At 47.9% G+C, this 18,375-nt stretch overlaps 1 protein-coding gene across 5 annotated transcripts in view; it reads right to left on the reverse strand.

Annotated features, from left to right (window-relative positions):
- The window catches only part of SLC5A11 (solute carrier family 5 member 11), a 57,599-nt gene extending 45,130 nt beyond the window's left edge, over positions 1 to 12,469 (reverse strand). For 2 of the 5 annotated variants that reach the window (XM_070484667.1, XM_014829743.3), the window contains exons 1-4: positions 12,201 to 12,319; positions 11,836 to 12,048; positions 2,548 to 2,706; positions 58 to 129 (exon numbers count right to left, since the gene is read on the reverse strand). In XM_070484667.1, coding sequence (XP_070340768.1) covers positions 58 to 129; positions 2,548 to 2,682 — 207 coding nt within the window. In that variant the 5' untranslated portion in view covers positions 2,683 to 2,706; positions 11,836 to 12,048; positions 12,201 to 12,319. Of the gene's footprint in view, positions 1 to 57; positions 130 to 2,547; positions 2,707 to 11,835; positions 12,049 to 12,139 lie in introns of all 5 variants that reach the window. The other 3 variants (XM_070484665.1, XM_070484668.1, XM_070484666.1) reach the window with 3 other exon arrangements.
- Between the last annotated feature and the right edge of the window lie 5,906 nt (positions 12,470 to 18,375).

The raw sequence follows: 18,375 nt of genomic DNA on the forward strand, positions 1-18,375 counted from the left end.
CATCAGCACTTGAAGATTCTTTGGGAAGTGACTTTAATTGAAACAACGACCACTTACTGGCCACCACACCACGTCCCCTCCAGCTAGGAAGTAGCCTTTTACTGTGTCTCTTTTGGTCTTCACTGTGGACTGAAACAAAGAAGAGGGGTGGGTGAGCAAAAATGCTAGCAATCAGATGCTTCCCAAAATGGCCCAGGCCGGGGATTATAAACTGGGAGTCTAGCAGGCCAGATTTAGATGTCAAATATTTTGTTTGACCCATGGTTTTTAAGATTTTAATTTGAATGCCTTTAGAGGAGACAACTTCAGGTCAACACAGCCCCCACCACTCCTTGCTTCACACATTTATGGTAACCCACTTGGCCTCCCTAGGCATTTGAGTTTTAGACCTATGGCTTGTCTATGATAGCTCATAATGGATCCCATCTATTGAGTGTTAGTGCTATGTGCCAGACACTATGCTAAGCTTTTTAAAGCATTATCTCATTTTAATCCTTACCAACTCCTGTGAGGTTGTTGTCATTAGGCCAATCTGACAGATGGAGAAACTGAGACTCAGAAGTAATGTCACTTATCTAGTGCCATATTTCTAGTTAGTGAAAGGGCTAGGAATTCAAACCCAGGTCAGCCTGATTTCGGAGACCATGTTGTTAGCTGGTCTACAAAAATATCTTTAGAAGGAGTGAGCTTCCTGGCATTGAAGGTGTTTTAATAGAGACATTTTGGCCACTAAGTAGCTTGTGGGTTCTTGGGTAAGTTGTTTAACTTCTCTGAGCCTCTGAGTGCAGATGTTGGTGAGGGAATTCTTAGTGGACAAGAAATAGCATGAAATGATACCTTTGCATTCTTGCAATTGCTATAGAAAATGCACTGTGGCTCATTCCTGCTCAACTCTGACACAGGAAGTATTTTCTAAGATAAAGAACTCGTGCCAAAAGGTTCATCTAAATCCAGGGCTTCCCCTGCCGATAATACATCACAGCCTTCTGGATTTCCTGTGAAAATACAGATCCTCAGGAACTCTAACCCTCGCACTAACTCTATGCCTACCTCTAACCCTGATCCCAAGGCTGTCTGACTCCAAAGCCCCCATCCATCTCAGTGTGTCCTGTGAAAGTGGGGGAAACAGAGAGAGGTCAGATCCATGGTCTTTGGGATGTCTAGCACTTTTTCGCCTTCTTGACCGGGAGGAGGTAAAGCTAAGGGGTAAGAGTAGAGAAATGATCCACAAATAGTTGGACCAAAGTGGGAAGACCTCAGAGGGCTACAGTTTTCAAGTCCTTTGTACCAAGTGACCTGAAGTCAGACAGCAGCACCTCCTCTGCGCCATCCTTATCCCAAACTTATTAATCTCCTTAATACGTGAACAGTTCCTAGAAATTGAGAAGAAAAAGAGCAAGACCCCAATGAAAATGGGCAAAAAATATGAAACTATACTTCACAGAAAGAAAATAAGTGGTCCTTAAACATATGTAAGGGTGGCCAGCCTCATTTATTATAAGATAAGTGCACATTAACAATGCATTGAGATCTTATGTTTCCCCATCGGTTTGGCAACAATGAGAAAGTTTGACACTACCATGTGGGTGAGGGTGCGACACAAAAGGACTTTCTCTCATACATTAATGATGTGTGTGCAGATTGGTACTCTACCTACAGAGGGCAATTTGACACAAACAATCATAATTACAGATACATATATCCTTTAACCTGACAGTTCCATAGGTTGTAAGAATTTATCCTGCATTATGATTGCACACATCCAAAATAAATAATCCAGAATAATGTATAGGATGTGCTTATTTCAGCCTAATTTGTAATAGTAAGAGATAGGAAATGATCTAAATAACTCTCAGTAAGAAACAGGTTAAATAAATTACAATACAATCATCTAATGGAATATTGTGCAACTTTTAAGAAGATGAGGAAGCTGCTATGTACTGATATGAAGAGATATCCAAGAGACACTAAGTGAAAAATAGCAAGGTAAGGAACAGTTTGTATAATAAGCTACCTTCTATTTAAGAAAGAGGGAAATACTCACGTTAACATTTGATTGGATTTGCATAAAGAAACTCTGAAAGAGCACACTAATGTACTAAAAAGTTAATAACAGTGGTTACCTATGGAGGGAAGAGCAGTAACGAGACTTTTCGCTGTATGTCAGTTTAAGGTGTTTTTATTTTTGAACCATTTGACTGTATAGCCTTAAAAAAAAAACTTCCTTTAAATAATAATTTTTCAAAAAGAGCATGGGCTTCAAAGTGAAGAAGATAGGGATTCTAACCCCAGCTCTTCTAACTTACTGACAGAAAAAGGAACTTAAATTCTTTGCACCTTAGTTTCCTTATCTATGAAGTGGGTATAGCAACAGTATCTTCCTCGGGGACTTGTGCAAACTACATGAGATAACACAAGTGAAAATGCCTAACACAGTACCGGACACATAGTCAATACTCAACACATTTTTTAAAATTTGAAGTTCTGATTACTGTATGACCTTGAGCTGGTTTCTTCCCCTCTCTCCCTCCCACTGGCCTGGCTTACCCATACTCCAACGGCCAGGACAAAGAGGAAGTACAGAACCAGCACTGCGATGTCACCTGGCTCCAGGCTCCTCTGGGGAAACGCCTCCAGAGGATCCGACGGCGCCGGCTGAGGGCTGCTGGGGCCGCTCTCCATGGTGCTGAACTCTCTCTCTCAATCCTGTGGAAGTGTAAGTGCGTGTCAGATGCCACAACCCCACGAACTCCTCTCACACTCTCCTTGGCTGCCCCCTTGGAGCATCCAAGCAAGATGACACAAGTGGAGGGATGTGTGTTGAAGACAGAGCTCAGGAAGGCAGATCCATCCAACCATCTGCCCATCCATCCATTCACTCATTCATCCAGCAAATATTTACAATGAAGTCAGACCAAATCCACAGTTGATCTTTACCAATTCAACCGTTCACTTAGCAAAACATAAGGGAAAACATACAATTTAAGTAGTGTAGATGGTTTCACCATGCTCTTCCACTTAATAAGCACATGTCTGAGAGTTAGAGAAAAAAGACACACTCGGGTCAGTCTGTTTCCCAGGTACCTCACAGCTTGGTAAAGATCAAGCCAATGATTTTGTCTGAGACTCAACCAGATAATACAATCTTGTTCCAATGCTCAATATGCCTATGAAATTTCATACGTTTAATAAACACCTATATAACAGCTGCTACATGCCAAGCATCATTCTAAGTGTTTACAAACCTGCCAAATGGGCACTATTGCTATCATACCATTTTACAGATGGCAAAATTGAGCCACAAAGAAGTTAAGTAACTTGCCCAAAGTAATACAGCTCAAGTGGTAGAGCTGGAATTTGAAGGCAAATAATCTTGCTCCAGAATCCATGCTTTGAACCACATCCTAAGCTGTTTCTCAGGATACTGCACTTCTGTGGGCAATTTAAGGGACTCCTGTGGTAGGCAGAATCATGCCCACCTCAAATATGTTTACCTCCTTATCTCCAGAACCTGTGAATATGTTCTTATATAGCAAAAGACAATTAAAGTTGCAGATGGAATTAAGATTACTACTCAGCTCTCCTTAAAATAAGGAGATTATCCTGAATTATCTAGTGAGACTAACGTAATCACAAGGGTCCTTGAAAGTGGAAGAGGGAATCAGACAAGAGAACCAGACAGATAACAGTGTGAGAAGGATTTGGCCCAATGTTCCTGGCTTTGAAGATGGAGTAACAGGGCCATGAGCCAAGGAATGCAGGCGGCTTCTAGAAGCTAGAAAAAGCAAATTAATGAATTCTCCCCGAGAGCATGCAGAAGGAATTAAGCCCTGCTGTCACCTTGATTTGAGCCTAGTAAGACTCACTTAGAACTTCTACTTGCAGAATTGTAAGATAATAAATTAGTATTGTTTTAAGCCACTACATTTGCGGCAATTTGTTACAGCAGCAATTGGAAACTAATAAAATTCCCAAGGGTGACTTTACTATAAATGATTTAGGCATTGACTTATTCTTGTGTTAAGATGTGACTCCGGGGCTGGCCCCGTGACCAAGTTTGCGCGCTCCACTGTGGCGGCCCAGGGTCTCACCAGTTCAGATCTTGGGCGTGGACGTGGCACTGCTCGTCAGGCCACGTTGAGGCCGCGTCCCATATGCCACAACTAAAAGGACCCACAACTAAAATATACAACTATGTATTGGGGGGATTTGGAGAGGAAAAGCGGAAAAAAAAAAAAAAAAGGAAGATTGGCAACAGTTGTTGGCCCAGGTGCCAATCTTTAAAAAAAACAAACACGTGACTCCACCCTGAGGATGTCAGCCTCTGGGGGGGGGGGGGTCAGCTTCAAGGGGTTCAGGAATAAAAAAACTCAGTCCCTGCCCTCGGTGATATGCAGCCCCATACTGGGATAAACCCGCTCATGGATGAAAACAACACCGTGTGATATTTCATAGAGTGGAGGTGCAGAGAGTGATGCATTAAGGCTTGAAGCTTAGGAGCCATACAGCTGGCTCCACCACTTGCCAATCCTCAGAACTTGGGCAAATTCCCTAATTCCCCTAACCCTTAGCTTTCCTATCTGCAAGATGGGGCACTAAGTGTTTATACTTCATAGATTACTGTGCGCTAGTACGTGTGAAGTGTTGAGCACAGAGCCTTGCACAGCTGTGCTCGATAAACTGTAGTTGCTATTATTATTGTTACTATTACTATTATTTTCTATAAGGTGTGGTGAGGAAGGATTAACTAATTTCACGTGAGGGAATCCAGACTGTAGCATATAAGCTGGGTTTTGAAGAATAAGTAGGTGGTCCCATGTGGACAAGCAGGGGTTGGGGAGCATTCCAAGCCAAGCCAAGCCAACAGCGTCTGCAGACACTGAGGTGTGAACGATCACATCATGTTCAAGGCAGCACCACATTCTTGCCTGGGGATTAAGTAAGATCAGGAGGACGGAGATGGGCAGTGAGGCTAATCAGATATGAAGGCGTTATACCAACCCTTTGATGTTATTCAAAGAGTTTTACAAGGTCAGCAGTTCTCAACCTATCAGACATTATCCCGTTTTTAGAACAAATATTTTGTAATACCCCTGTCACTGAATACTGAATTTCGTAATTAATATTACCTTACCTACACACATCATTTTTAAAAAAAAAATCAATACAGTGCTCTAACTCTAACATAAAAGAGAAATAAAAGGAAAGCATGGGTGTTTCAACACGTAACTGCTCCATCTGACTCCACTGCAAGACCCAAAGGGGCAGTCAGATGCTTTCATCCATTATAGCAAATAAACTTTGAATTTAAGAGAAATAAGAAAATCAAAAGCCGTTTTCTTCTAGAAGCACGGAATAAAGAGTGAATCTATGGAGAAACACCAGAATAGAAACTAGTATATACATCGAAATGTTTAAATTTATAAAAATGCTTTAGTGATTTTCAATATTACTTAAAAAGCCCAAGCAATTGCTATGGTATACCATACTTTTAATATAGGACAGAGCCTTCTTAAAAATATTTGAGACAATGTGTGAAAATAAAAAGTGGGTACCTTTTTTTACATAACCTCCTCCCCCAACACTTTGTGTTTTCTATAGACTGGAGGTAGGGTCTAGTCTCAGATAGTTATAAGCATGTTTTCCCCCGCCTACGTTTGTGGTGGGACATCTGAAAGTCTGTGTTGCATGGGGCAGTCCTGTGCATTTCAAGGTGTCTAGCATCTCTGGCCTCCACCCCCTGAATGCCAGTAGTGCCCCCATCACTGTGACAACTAAAAATGCTCCCATATATTTTCAAAACATCTCGCTGAGGGCAGCAATGCCTCCATTTACACACCTCTGCTCAGAGTTAAGGAATGCCATTGAAGAATTTTGAAGAAGGAAGTGGCATGGTCAGATGCGGGTGGGAAGGCTGACTAGCAGCAACAAGAGGGTGAACAGAAAGTTGTTCTGTCATGACCCAAACTTGAGACGAAGGATAGGGAGGGCTGAGAAAAAGCGGATCAGAGAAATAATGTGGGGTTAGAGTTGATAGGACTGGGTGATTACCTGACAGGGTAAGTGAGGGAGAGGGACAATTAGGGGACAATTTCCTGCTTCTGGCCAGAGCTGCCCAAAGATAGATTGGCCTGGTCACCTGGGCAGGATGTCCCTCGTTCTTGGAGTAGAATTTCTCATCTTCAACACTATTGACATTTTGGAACGGCAATTCTTCATTGTAGGAGACTGTCCTGTGCAATGTGGGATGTTTAGCAGGGTGCCTGGTAGCTACCCACGATATGTCAGTAGCACCCTCCCCCAAGTTGTGACAGCCACAGAAGTCCCCTGGATTGAGAACCTCTGCCTTTGAGCCCGAAAAGGCTGGACGTGCACTTAGAGAAGATGCCTCATGGGGGCGCTCAATGACCTGTAAGTGCCCTTCCCACACCAAGTATAGCTTTGAGTTTCTCTCCCTGGGGTTGGGCCTTGCTCTTGTTCTGTTGAGAGGATGCTCACAGCTTCCCAGACCTGGGACGTGGTGGCCCTCTCCACGGAAGAGAATACCTAAGCAGCCATTGATCCATAGCATTAATCCAAAGATAGAAGGAAGAAGGTAAAGGAGGGAAGGAGGAAAGACAGACTTGCTAATAGGGGGCAAACCCAGCTCCGACACTCACCCTGCTCTAATGTAGTACGGAGCACAAGCCCAAATTCCAACCCAGGTCACCTCTCAGCCCTCAGAGCCTCAGTCAGCTCTAGGGTTTGTGGTCACTGTCCTCTGTAAAATGGGATGACAATAAGCTGCTCAAGACTGACCCAGCTGAACCAGAGACCTTGCAGGGGGAAAGCAGGAAGGGAGGGCTGGAGCTGGAGCCGCTTTCCAAGGTGGGAGTGGAGGCTCATGAAAGTTAGACCCATGAAAGGGGGTCTAACTAGAAAAGGCAGGTTCTGGAGGCTTGGGGAGGAGGGGACTGGATGGTCCTTGAGGGCAATCTCAAGGGTGAAGCCCCTGTTAGGTAGGTAGTGTTCTTGTCACTTCACAGGCAAGGAAGCTGTGTCACACAGCTGATGAGTGGGAAAGCTGGGACACAAACCCGGCTCTGTCTGATTTCAGGGCCTGGATTTTCAAATGCTTCCACCTGCTGCCTCCTAAACAGGGGACTTTGGGGGAAATGAGGACTAGGAGCATAGGAAGCAGCTTAAGGTGGAGATTGATGCTGAATTGGGGAGTGGGGCAGATTGTTCTAGAACCCAGCAGGACTGAAAGGGAGGAAGGGGAGGAAGGAGGGAGGAGGGGCAGTGGGCTGACTGGGGAGCCAGCCTTCCTCTATGTCCAGCCCCTCCCCCAGCCTCCCCTTTCAGACCTCTGCCTGCCAGGCACGGAGAGCGGTGGGAGAGATAAACAAGTTATTCATCACCGCTCTGGGCAGGCTGGCACCGACTCCAGGCCCTTCCAGAGTCCTAGGGAGGTGGGCGCCCAGCCAGGGGCCTGGAGGGACTGGTGCGTCTTCACGGTGGGAATAGGACCAGAAAAGCTGTGGAGCCCAGAGGCGGCTGCCTCGGCCACATGCTCAGAGGCGGAGCCCTCAACATGCCCCTTCTTCAGCAAATCCATGCTGTCGGTGTAGCAACTAGCATCTTAACTTTAGTGAGCACTATTTACTGAAGCGCCAGGCATGGAGCGCACTTTACACTTGTCACCTTACTTCATCCTCTTCAGCCCTGTGACGTAAACACTATTACCTGTCCATTCTAGAGGTGGGAAACGGCGGCATGAAGAGGTGAAAGTGAGCTAGGTTCAGGTCCGGGCTGTGCCACTTGCTTCTAGGTCACAGTAAGTGCCAGTGGCGGGATTTGAACCTGAGTCCTGAACAGAAGCTCATTGAATTATCCAGTACCGGTTCATCTATCTTCCTTTCCTCCCTTCCTCCTGCCCTTCTCTTTCTCTGCTGCCCTCCTGCACTCCTTTCCTCCCTCTTTCTCTTTTTCTTTCCCACAAACACTTATTAGGCACCAGCTGTGTGCTAGGCTCTTTGCTAGGCACAGAGGACAAAGTAGTGAGCAAGGCGGACCTGACCCCATCCTTGTGGGTTCTCACCACAGCCCCTTGTAGTGCTATGTGTGCCCAGAGCCACTCAGTGATGTGACCCCAAGTGCCCTTTGCCCCTTGCACTGCCCCAGGAGGGCCAAGCTAGGGGTGGGCTCTGGCTTCACCACCTGTGAAGGACCCTCCCTGTGTGGGAGAGCAGGGTTAATGGGAGTCAGTGCAAAGCGGGTGTTGTAACAGAGTGGGCTTTGTTTGCAAGGATACACTGCCCTTACAGTGGCCCGCCGGGCAGCCAAAGAACAGAGGAAGCTCAGCAAGCAGCGATGGCTGCTCACCCTTTTCCTTTTGACTGGTTACATAATCTGCCAGAGCAGATGTGGAAATTTTCCACACCCCAGTGTGAGGAAAAGACGGGGGACTGAGTGCACAGGCCGGGCAGGGCTTTGATCTGGTTTCTTAGGCATCCACTGGTGTGGGGCACATTATCCTTCCTAACTTTTGTGCGTCTGAAACATTTCATAATGAAAGAAAAAGAAACAAATGGAACAAGATTTACAGCATAAAACCATCTGTGGATATTAAATATATTCCAAGACACAAGATAGTGCCAAATATTTTGCCAGGATGCAGGCATATTTGCCAAAGAAGATCAAACACACTAGCAGGGACAGAGAATGAGACAAAGAGAAACTAAGGGAGGGCCGTGTACTGACCAAAGATGACAGTGACCATCTAATTACAAATTTTAATCATTGGCAAAATACTCGCTGGGAAATAGATGTGTCATAATAAAGTGAGAGACGTTAGAAATGCACCGCCCAGTTCAAATTCCAGCTCCACCTCTTATTAGCTCCGTCATCTTGGGCAAATCACCTCTCTGAGACTCAGTTTCCCCATTTATAAAATGGGGATAACAATCAGACATATGTCACAGGTTTGTTAAAAGCATTAAGCGAGTACATTATACAATGTGATTAGGTCCAGAATACTTGGTCTGTCCCCATCCTTCTTATACATTCATTAAAAAAATAAAAGAGGGGCTGGCCCCGTGGCTGAGTGGTTAAGTTCATGCATTCTGCTTCGGCAGCCCAGTGTTTCGCTGGTTCAGATCCTGGGCGCGGACATGGCACCACTCATCAAGCCAAGCGAGGCAGCGTCCCACATAGCAGAGCCAGAAGGACCTACAATTGCAATATACAACTATGTACAGGGGGGCTTTGAGGAAAAGAAGAAGAAAAAAAGAAGATTGGCAACAGATGTTAGCTCAGGACCAATCTTTAAAAAAACAATAGCGTGGACTTTGAGGTCAGGCAGACCCTGGCCCCGTATGTGTGTGAATTTCATTTTAAACACATAATGCTTCTAAGAGGTCAGGTCTCAAAGGCGAGGCTGCGGCCCAAGGACACACCTCTGGTAAATGACTGAACTCGGCTCCAACTCAGGTTTAACACGCGAGCTCCTAAGCGCTGCTTGGCACGGGAACACTGGCAGGGAAAATTCCATGGGTTACCACAAGGGCTGGCACAGGCTGCACCTTTCAGGCCGGCAGCTACTCACACTGTTTCCTACCCCTTCTCTGTGGTCACCTGCAGTGGAGGTAACGGCCCACTCCACAGCCACAAGCCCGGCCTTTGGCTTGGCTTGAGTCCAGGACACCCAGAGAGGCTGGTGGTGGAGGCAGCCCAAGCAGAGGGAGGGGTCAATTCTGTAAGGCAGAGCTGGGCGTCAGAGCCTAGAGTTGTGGAGGGGAGGAGCTGAAGGACCACCCTGGCCGGCTCGACCAGTGCTATGCTACAGGGTTCATTAGGGCCAGGTGTCTAGAAATAGGTTGAGAGGACAGATTCTGAGGGACTCTGGGCTGATTCAGAGGCCAGAACTGTCAGCAGTCTGTTAGGAAGAGCCCCAGCTCTGGTAATTGGGAAAGAAACTGTAGGCACAATAGGGCAGGGCCGCTTTCCTCAGAGTCCTTGGGTGCAGGGGACCTGCTAGCTTTCTCCTCAACCCGCCTCTTCCCTTCAGTGATGACTTCGTCTCATGATTCCTAGAGAGAATAGATGTCGCAAGGGCACCTGTGAACCCCAGACCCACTCGTCCAAATGCCACCCTGGCATTCTCGTGCATGCCCCATCAGCATCCCAAACCAAGTCGGAGACCATGATATGCCACGGCTTCCAGTCCTCCCCATCTCTCAAAATGGCAACTTCATCCACCCTGCTGCTCACGCCAGAACCCCGAGAGACACCCTGGAGTCATTCATTCGTTCACCCATTCACTCACTCATCAAGTGGTCTGTGGGCATGGACTGTGTGCCGGCCACTGTGCCTAAGCACCAACGATGCCACAGCTACAAACACACCATCAAAGAATTCACAGTGTCTCAGTCTCAACTCCCAGAATCTATTGACCCCTAATTCTCTTTCATTCTACTTCCAAAATACGCCTTGAATCCGTCCATTTTCCCTCACCTTTACTTCTACTTGGCTGTCGTCCAAGCCACTGGAGCAGGAACCTCCCATCTTGCCTCCCTGACGCCACTCTTGCTTCCTTCTGGTCCACCCTCACATGGAAACCAGAGAGATCTATGGACATAAATCAGAGCAGACCCTTTTCCTCTCAAAGCGTCTCAGCGCCTGCCGCCGACGTGTTCTGCTACAGCCTCAGGCGCATCTCACGCCAGCTTGCTTTCTATTTCTCCAGCACTATTTCTGGCTTTGCCGTTCTGTTCCTTCTGCCTGGATGCTTTTCCCTATGCTTTTGGCTTGACAAACTCCTACTAGTCCTTCAGACATTGCCCAACTGTCACATCCCCAAAGGATGCTTCTTTCGGCCTCAGTCTAAATTGGGTCTTCATTTGCCGTCACAGCAAACACGACATCTCATCAATGTTGAACCAAGCATGACACTTGATTTAGACGATTCTCTCCTTACTTCCTGTCACCACCACATTGCAGGCTCCATGAAGGCAGGGACTATGTCTGCCTCGCTCACACTGTGTCCCCCAAGCAGGCACTCAACAAACATTTGCACAACAAATAAATAGGGGATTTTCAGAGCTTTTGCTGTATCCTCCTGCACATTGTCACCCCCCCCATGTCATACCCCCAGGTCGCCCTTTGGGGGGTTCCTCTTCCACTCGCTTCCCCAGAATCATTCAGAACACCATCTGAAGACCGCATGCTGTGGATGAGCTCCTGGCCGCGGGAGGCGAGTCTTGGCGCTGCCACTCACTAAGTGGGCGAACTGAGCTAGTTTCCTCGAGGCTCTCAGGCGCTGTCCGTGAATTAGGGTGCTTGTGCCCTTACAGGGCTCTCGTGGCAGTTCGACCAGGCCCTGGATGTGAAGCCCCTGCACATGCCCAGCCTGTACCACTGACTTGTATTTGCCTTGTAGTTCACAGCAGCCGCAGCTACAGTCACACATCCTCTAGCTTTTTGCCGCTTACCTAGATATCTTCACCTGCCTTGTGTCTTTGAGTCCCCAAGAGTACACCACACTGTGGGCTGGGCTGGGCTGGGCCAAGGTTCACACCCCCATTTGACAGATAAGGAAGCTGAGGCTGAGTGAAGCGAAATGATCCCTGAACTTGGTTAGTGGAAGAGCTGGGACCCACGCCTGGCGCCGCTGGCTCTGTCCACCCCCCGAAATACACCCTATTTGCCTGGGGTGTGACAAGCCTTTTCCAAGGAGCTGTGGCTCCCCAACTCCGTGGTTTCCAGCTGGAGGCTGTGAACCTGCCAGCACCGGCTCCTGTCCCCAGATCAGCTTCCCCAGTTTGCAGAATGGGTCTGGGGAGGCGGGAGTCTTACCTTCCTCTGGATAAGGGCTGCCTGCCCTGGTGCCTGTTGGTGGCTCCTGTGGCTTCTGAGGCAGAAGGAGGCAGAGACGGCTGTGAGAGGGAGACACCAGGGCTGCTCTCCCCTCGCAGCCAGAGCTTGACAAGATAGTGGTGCCCCTCCCTCCAGCTCTTCCAGCTGCTGAGAGAAGCTCCTTGTAGGTCAAACTCCAAATTCCATTCTTGCCTGCAACAGGGATTAGAGGAAGCGCAAACGATCGCCCCAGGGACAGAGAGAAGCCAAGCCCATCCCCGAATCCTTGACCTTGAACTCCAACCTGGAGGCCCCTGTGGGGCATGCCTCGAGCTCCGCCCACATGGCCTCCATCAGGCCCTCACCTGGTGGGGGACCCAGGGCCTGGAGGGGAGGGGAGCCGCTGGAGCCCAGGGCGCAGTCCTGCTTCACTCACCCACTCTTCCACTGGCCTGCCTCCACAATGGGGACAGGCGGGCTTGGGACAAGCTGGAGGAAGGGGGGAGGGGAGATGCTGGCGGGGGAGGCAGGGGACAGAGGGAAAGTCCCAGGAGAGCACTCGCAGTGTGGCCCCACCGCTGCAGCCGCAGGAACAGTGACCACCCTTTGTTCAGGCCCTTCTCTGTGAGCTCTCCAGACCAAGACAGGACAAAACGAGGTGTCTGGAGCCCAGAGGAGCTGTGAGGAGTGACCAAGGCACGGCCAGGGCATGGCCCATGACACCAGGACGGGGACAGCAGTGGGGGACAGCAGAAGGCTTTACCTGGATGCTCAGAGCATTAAATTTTTTTTTAAAATAGTTATTAGCATTTGCAAAAGACTTTAAACAGGACTCTGGATTTCCCACTTTCATAGAGCAATCTGAAGATCTGGCCACACCAGGCCCGCATGGCCACAGGACAGCTACTGGCTGGAGCAGAGTTGTGGCCACCCCCTCTCAGTACAGACCTAACCTCCAGCCCACCTCTCTCCTTCAGTTGGCCTGCCTGGGCCCTGGGGGTGCAGCCCCTAGCACAGAGTAATTCAGGAAGAATAGTGATAATGAGTATGCACAGGTTCTGTTCTAAGTACTTTATGCGTCTCTGCTCTCTTGGTCTTTCCCACAAACCTCCAGCACAGGTCCTGTTATTATCTCCACTTTACCGAGGAGGAAACAGAGATAGAGAAACGTGAGCAACTTGCCCAAGGTCACCAAGCTAGTAAGTGGCAGAGCGAGGATTTGGACCGAGTCTGTTTAGTCCCAGACTGCTACGGCAGCAGTGGCAGATGGCTTAGAGATGCATCAGCTGGACGGAGGGTGGCCTGGATGCACAACGACCTGGCAATTGGACCGATACCAGCACAAACGGGGGCCCGCCGGATATGGTCTGCCCAGGGGAACAGATGTACAGAAGGAAGAGCTGGGATTGGAGAAGGGGGCACACAGACAGAGGGCCAGGGAACGCACAGCCTGAGACTCAGGCCACAATACAGGGAAGGCAGTGGGATGCCATAGAAGATGCAGTGCTCCGCCAACCTGGGTTCCAGTCCTGACTTTTTTTTAGGAAGATTAGCCCTGAGCTAACATCCACTGCCAATCCTCCTCTTTTTGCTGAGGAAGACTGGCCCTGAGCTGACATCTTCCTCTACTTTATATGTGGGATGCCTACCACAGCATGGCTTGCCAAGCAGTGCCATGTCCGCACCCGGGATCAGAACTGGCCAACCCCGAGCTGCTGAAGCAGAACGCGTGCACTTAGCCGCTGCGCCACCCGGCCGGCCCCCAAGTCCTGACTTCTTCAGGCAGGTCTGGGGGACCACGGGCACGTTCCAGGTCACAGTGCCTACAGGCAAGGCTTATAGATGAGTGAGGCAGGCCAGGTCGGGCTGTGGCCGACTGGACAGCGTGTGTCCCAGCTGAAGGGGACAGCTGTGACTCAGCTCCAACTGGGGGAACACAGGTCCCATGGAGCCAGACCTTCTGATTGTTCTAGAAAAATGCAAAGTGCAGAATTTTGTATAAAGTCTCATGATTATTAATCTGTGAGGACCAGAATTGGCCCACTGGCCACTGGCGCATTTTCTCCAACAGTTTGCCCGATTCTCAGGCTTTTGTATCCTCTGTTGGTGCCGTAAAGAATAGGAAAGGATGATGGTGCTGACAAAAGCTTTTCACATATTGAGGGATATGGAGTAACTATTCGGGTTCAAAACCGATTCAGTTTGAACTAAAGAAGCTTGACTTACGGTTTATCAAACATACATTGTGCATCTGCTTTAACCATTAAAAAGTTCACTCTCTTAGGATAAGGATGCATACTTCCCCTCCTACGGCGCTACTGACTATTGGTCCCTTTCCTGACATCAGGGTCATATTGACCTGCTAATTTGCAACTGAATCTCTCTTTGAAACTTTGATGAATACGTCTCCTGGGTGTGTTTAATGTATATTCTTTGTTCTAAAAAGGTCTAAGATTGTACTGAAAACGACGCTTCTCCAGAACACTTTCTTCTTTTGCAGAAACTGCCTTCCTGGATTATAATCCTCACCCTGGCTCAGACAAAACTCACTTTATCTGTCTCATCTATAGAATGGTTACTGACTATTTTACATTGACAGTACAACTTTGGAGAACTTTCTGGAAGCTTCTTTTAAAGTTAACATATACCTCCCCTATGGCTCAGCAATTCCACTCTTAGGTATTTATCAAGAGAAACGAAAACATTTGTTCTGGCAAAGACTTGTGCACAAATGTTCATCATAAGCCTTGCTTATAATAGCCCCAAAGTGGAAACAGGCTGATGTCCCTCAATAGGAAAATGGACAGCAAACTGTGCTGCCTTCACACTCTGTGGAGAACCATAGTCATTCTCAGTAGGAATGAACTACTGGTACATGTGACACTGACGGGGAACCTCTTTTTTTTTTTTTTTTTTGTGAAGAAGATTAGCCCTGAGCTAACATCTGCTGCCAATCCTCCTCTTTTTGCTGATGGGCCCTGAGCTGACATCCGTGCCCATCTTTCTCTACTTTATATGTGGAATGCCTACCACAGCATGGTGTGGGGACCTGGAATTGGCCACCCCAAGATATGTCTCTTTGGCATCAGGATTATTTGAGGCTGATTGCTTTTGATAAACTGGGACAGGGAAGGAGGCTCTGAGGAATGGAACTTGCCCTTCCTTAGGACACATTTACATTTGTAAGGTAAATCTCTATCTGGAAAATGTGCCTCCCTCTCTGTACCAGGAACAAGAAAGGCGATGACCTTCTCTCTAGAAACTCTTAATCAATACTAAAGGCAAGGACTTAAATCTGCATTTTATTGTGCTAGTCTGGTAACCTCCTGTAACTGACTTCCCTCCCCCTCCCAACGTTGGCATTTTTTCAAGATTAAGCATCTTTCCTTAGGCTAGGAACTGATTGCTGAGCTCACCTGTGACCGCCCAGCTCCAGACAATCGACTTGCCTCCTGCTACGCCCACCGAGATAGCAGACCACTACCTGCTGTGTCCATCAAGCGCTGTGCTGACGGGGCAATCTTGTGACTGTTGTGGGAAGGACATTTCAATCACATGTGAAACACCCCGTTTGGGGGTATATAACCACTATGTGCACCCCACTTCTTCGGTGCCCTTTTTTCCTTCAGGAAGAAAGGCCCCGGGCCATGGTTCCTCATAAAGCTTTGTTTAATTTTCTCTTGCTATTCTGTCTCATGTGAATTTAATTCGTTCTCCGGCCAGACGAACCCCCCATTTGGGGAGAGAAAATGTCCTCCTCCCCTACAATGGTTTGCCAAGCAGTGCCATGTCCGCACCTGGGATCCAAACCGGTGAACCCTGGGCTGCCGAAACGGAATGTACGAACTTAACTGCTGCACCACTGGGCCGGCCCCGGGAACCTCTTAATCTCAAATTCCTGTGCTCGATGTACAGTAAGCCAATCACTGAGACAGCAGGTGCTTGGAGATGGAGAAAAGTTTACTTGAATTGGCCAAAACAAAAAGGTGGGAGGATAGGTTCTCTCAAATCCACCTTAACAAAAGAAGAAAGCAGAGGGGGTTTATAGAGCAAAGGGGCTTGGGATGTGGCAGAGAAACAAAGGGCAAGTCCTGATCCTTTCACTCCTATAAGCCCTTGGGCAACCAGACTCCTGGGTGTCTGCAGCAGCTGGGGGCTGGTCTTCTGGTGGTCAGTAACTTCCTTAAAGACATTCTTTTTCTTCTGCAAAACAAGCTCATAAATCCTTGTGACCCTTGAGTCACCCCTCAGGTTAAAGAAGAAAACAGCAAATTAACAAGACTAACTTCTTTTCATGTATGTCTGTGTTGGGAACAAGGTCGAAGGGTAATCATGGTCTCATTGAATATTTACAGTAACCCTCAGGCACCTGGCTTCAATGCCATAGATGAATCTCAGAAACATTATACTGAGCAAAAGAAGCTCGACACAAAGGAGTACATTCTTTTTTTTTTTTGAGGAAGATTAGCCCTGAGCTAACTGCTGCCAATCCTCCTCCTTTTGCTGAGGAAGACTGGCCCTGAGCTAACATCTGCCACCAACTCTCCTCTTTTTGCTGAGGAAGACTGGCCCTGAGCTAACATCTGTGCCCATCTTCCTCTACTTTCTATGTGGGACGCCTGCCACAGCATGGCTTGCCAAGTGGTGCCATGTCTGCACCCGGGATCCGAACCAGCGAACCCTGGGCCGCCGAAGCGGAACTTAACCGCTGTGCCAGCCCCAGGAGTACATTCTTTAGGATTCCGTTTAGATGAAGCTCAAGAACAGGAAAGACGAATCTATGTTGATAGAAGTCAGAGAGTGGGAGATAGAAATTGACTAGAAGGGGACCTAAGGGCACTTTCTGGGGCAATGGAAATTCCTAGGTCTTAACTTGGGTGGTAATTATATGAATACATACAGTTGTTCAAGCCCATTGGACTGAACAATTAAGTTTTATGCATTTTATTGTATGCAATTATACCTCAAAAAAAAAACAGGAGAGAATGTACTAACAATGAGTTCTGCAAACGCAGTTCTTGCTTCTCTGGTGGTGGAGGCTGGGGCCCCTGCCCAGCTCTGACTTCCCAGGAGTAAGTTCCAGCCTATTGTCTCCACGGGAGGATGCGGGTCTCAGTGTTGCCAAAGCAGCTGAATTTTCAGGACACATCTCGAAGTCTGGGTTTTTGTGTGAATGCTCCTGATTTCTAAGTCTTGGTGAGTAATTTGAAATTAACAAAAATAGTTAAAACACTGTGCGTGTCAAGTGACAAGTGCAGCTCACAGTTGTGACCCTGTGTGATATTGTGATTTATAATAAGAAATACATGTTTGGTCTCCGTCCTGCTTCTGGCACAGAGCTCCTAAAACCCTTGGAATTTCCTAAGTGAGGAGAGCAAGCAAGCTGTCTTTTGTTACTTTAATGAGGTGACTTTTGGGCCCCACCTAAGCCTGGGGGTGGTTGTCAGAACCAATCATGTGATTGGAGGATGGGGACTTTTAGTCTCACGCCCTGATCTCCAGAGGGCAGAGGGGCTGGAGGTTGAATCAATCACCAATGGTTGATGATTTAATCAATTATGCCAATATAATGAAGCCTCCATAAAAACCCAAAAAGAATGGGGCTCTGAGAGCTACCCGGTTGGTGAACCCCTGGAGATTTGAAACCATGGATGCTCAGTGCCCTTTTCCCATACCCTGCCCTATGCATCTCTTGCATCTGGCTGTTCTGGAGTTATATCCTTTTATAATCGGTAAATCTAGTAAGTAAAATGTTTCTCTGAGTTCTGTGAGTGCTCTAGGAAATTAAATGAACCCGAGGAGGGGGTCGTTGGAACCTGTGATCTATAGCACAGGTGACAACCTGGACCTGCAAGTGGCGTCTCAAGTGGGGGCAGTCTTGTAGGACTGAGCTCTCAAACTGTGGAATTGGGTGCTATCTCTGGGTAGATGGCATCAGAATTGAGTTGAATTGTAGGACACCCAACTGGTGTCAGAGCATTGATTGGTGATGGGGGAAACCCACACACGGGAATTGGTCCCAGAATCTTACCCTCTATTTCCAAGTCACACCCTGTCCTCGTCAGGAATCCCAGCTGAGCTGTACATAAAGTTGTGATTCCCTCCTGAATTTTCAACAGCATTTTAGAGAAACACACCCTCACGCACCCACACACATGCCCCCCAATGTTGCTGTTTATTGTAACAACTGAAAAGAGCAAACCCTAAACCCTGAAATAGGTAAGCTGTCCTAGGCAGCAGGCAAGGGGGGAAGGGAGACCCCAGCTTGGGAGAAAAACAAGATCCGTTTTTGACTTAGTAACTGTGAGACCTGGGAATAGTCAAGCAGCCTCTCTGAACATTGTTTCCCAGGGTGCAAACGGATGTTCACACGCCCACTTTGTAGGGGATTAAAGGAGATGCCAATGGCAAGGGCTCGGGCACCGCGGGCTCCTTCCTTCTCCCCAGACCTAACCCCCGACTGAACCATGAGCTGCCCGCCTTGCATGTAGTTGCTAAGCTGCCTTCTTTCTCTTCATGATGGCTTCAATGAGGGAAAAC

The sequence above is a fragment of the Equus asinus genome, chromosome 14 (assembly GCF_041296235.1).
Source record: "Equus asinus isolate D_3611 breed Donkey chromosome 14, EquAss-T2T_v2, whole genome shotgun sequence".
Taxonomy (NCBI): Eukaryota; Metazoa; Chordata; class Mammalia; order Perissodactyla; family Equidae; genus Equus; species Equus asinus.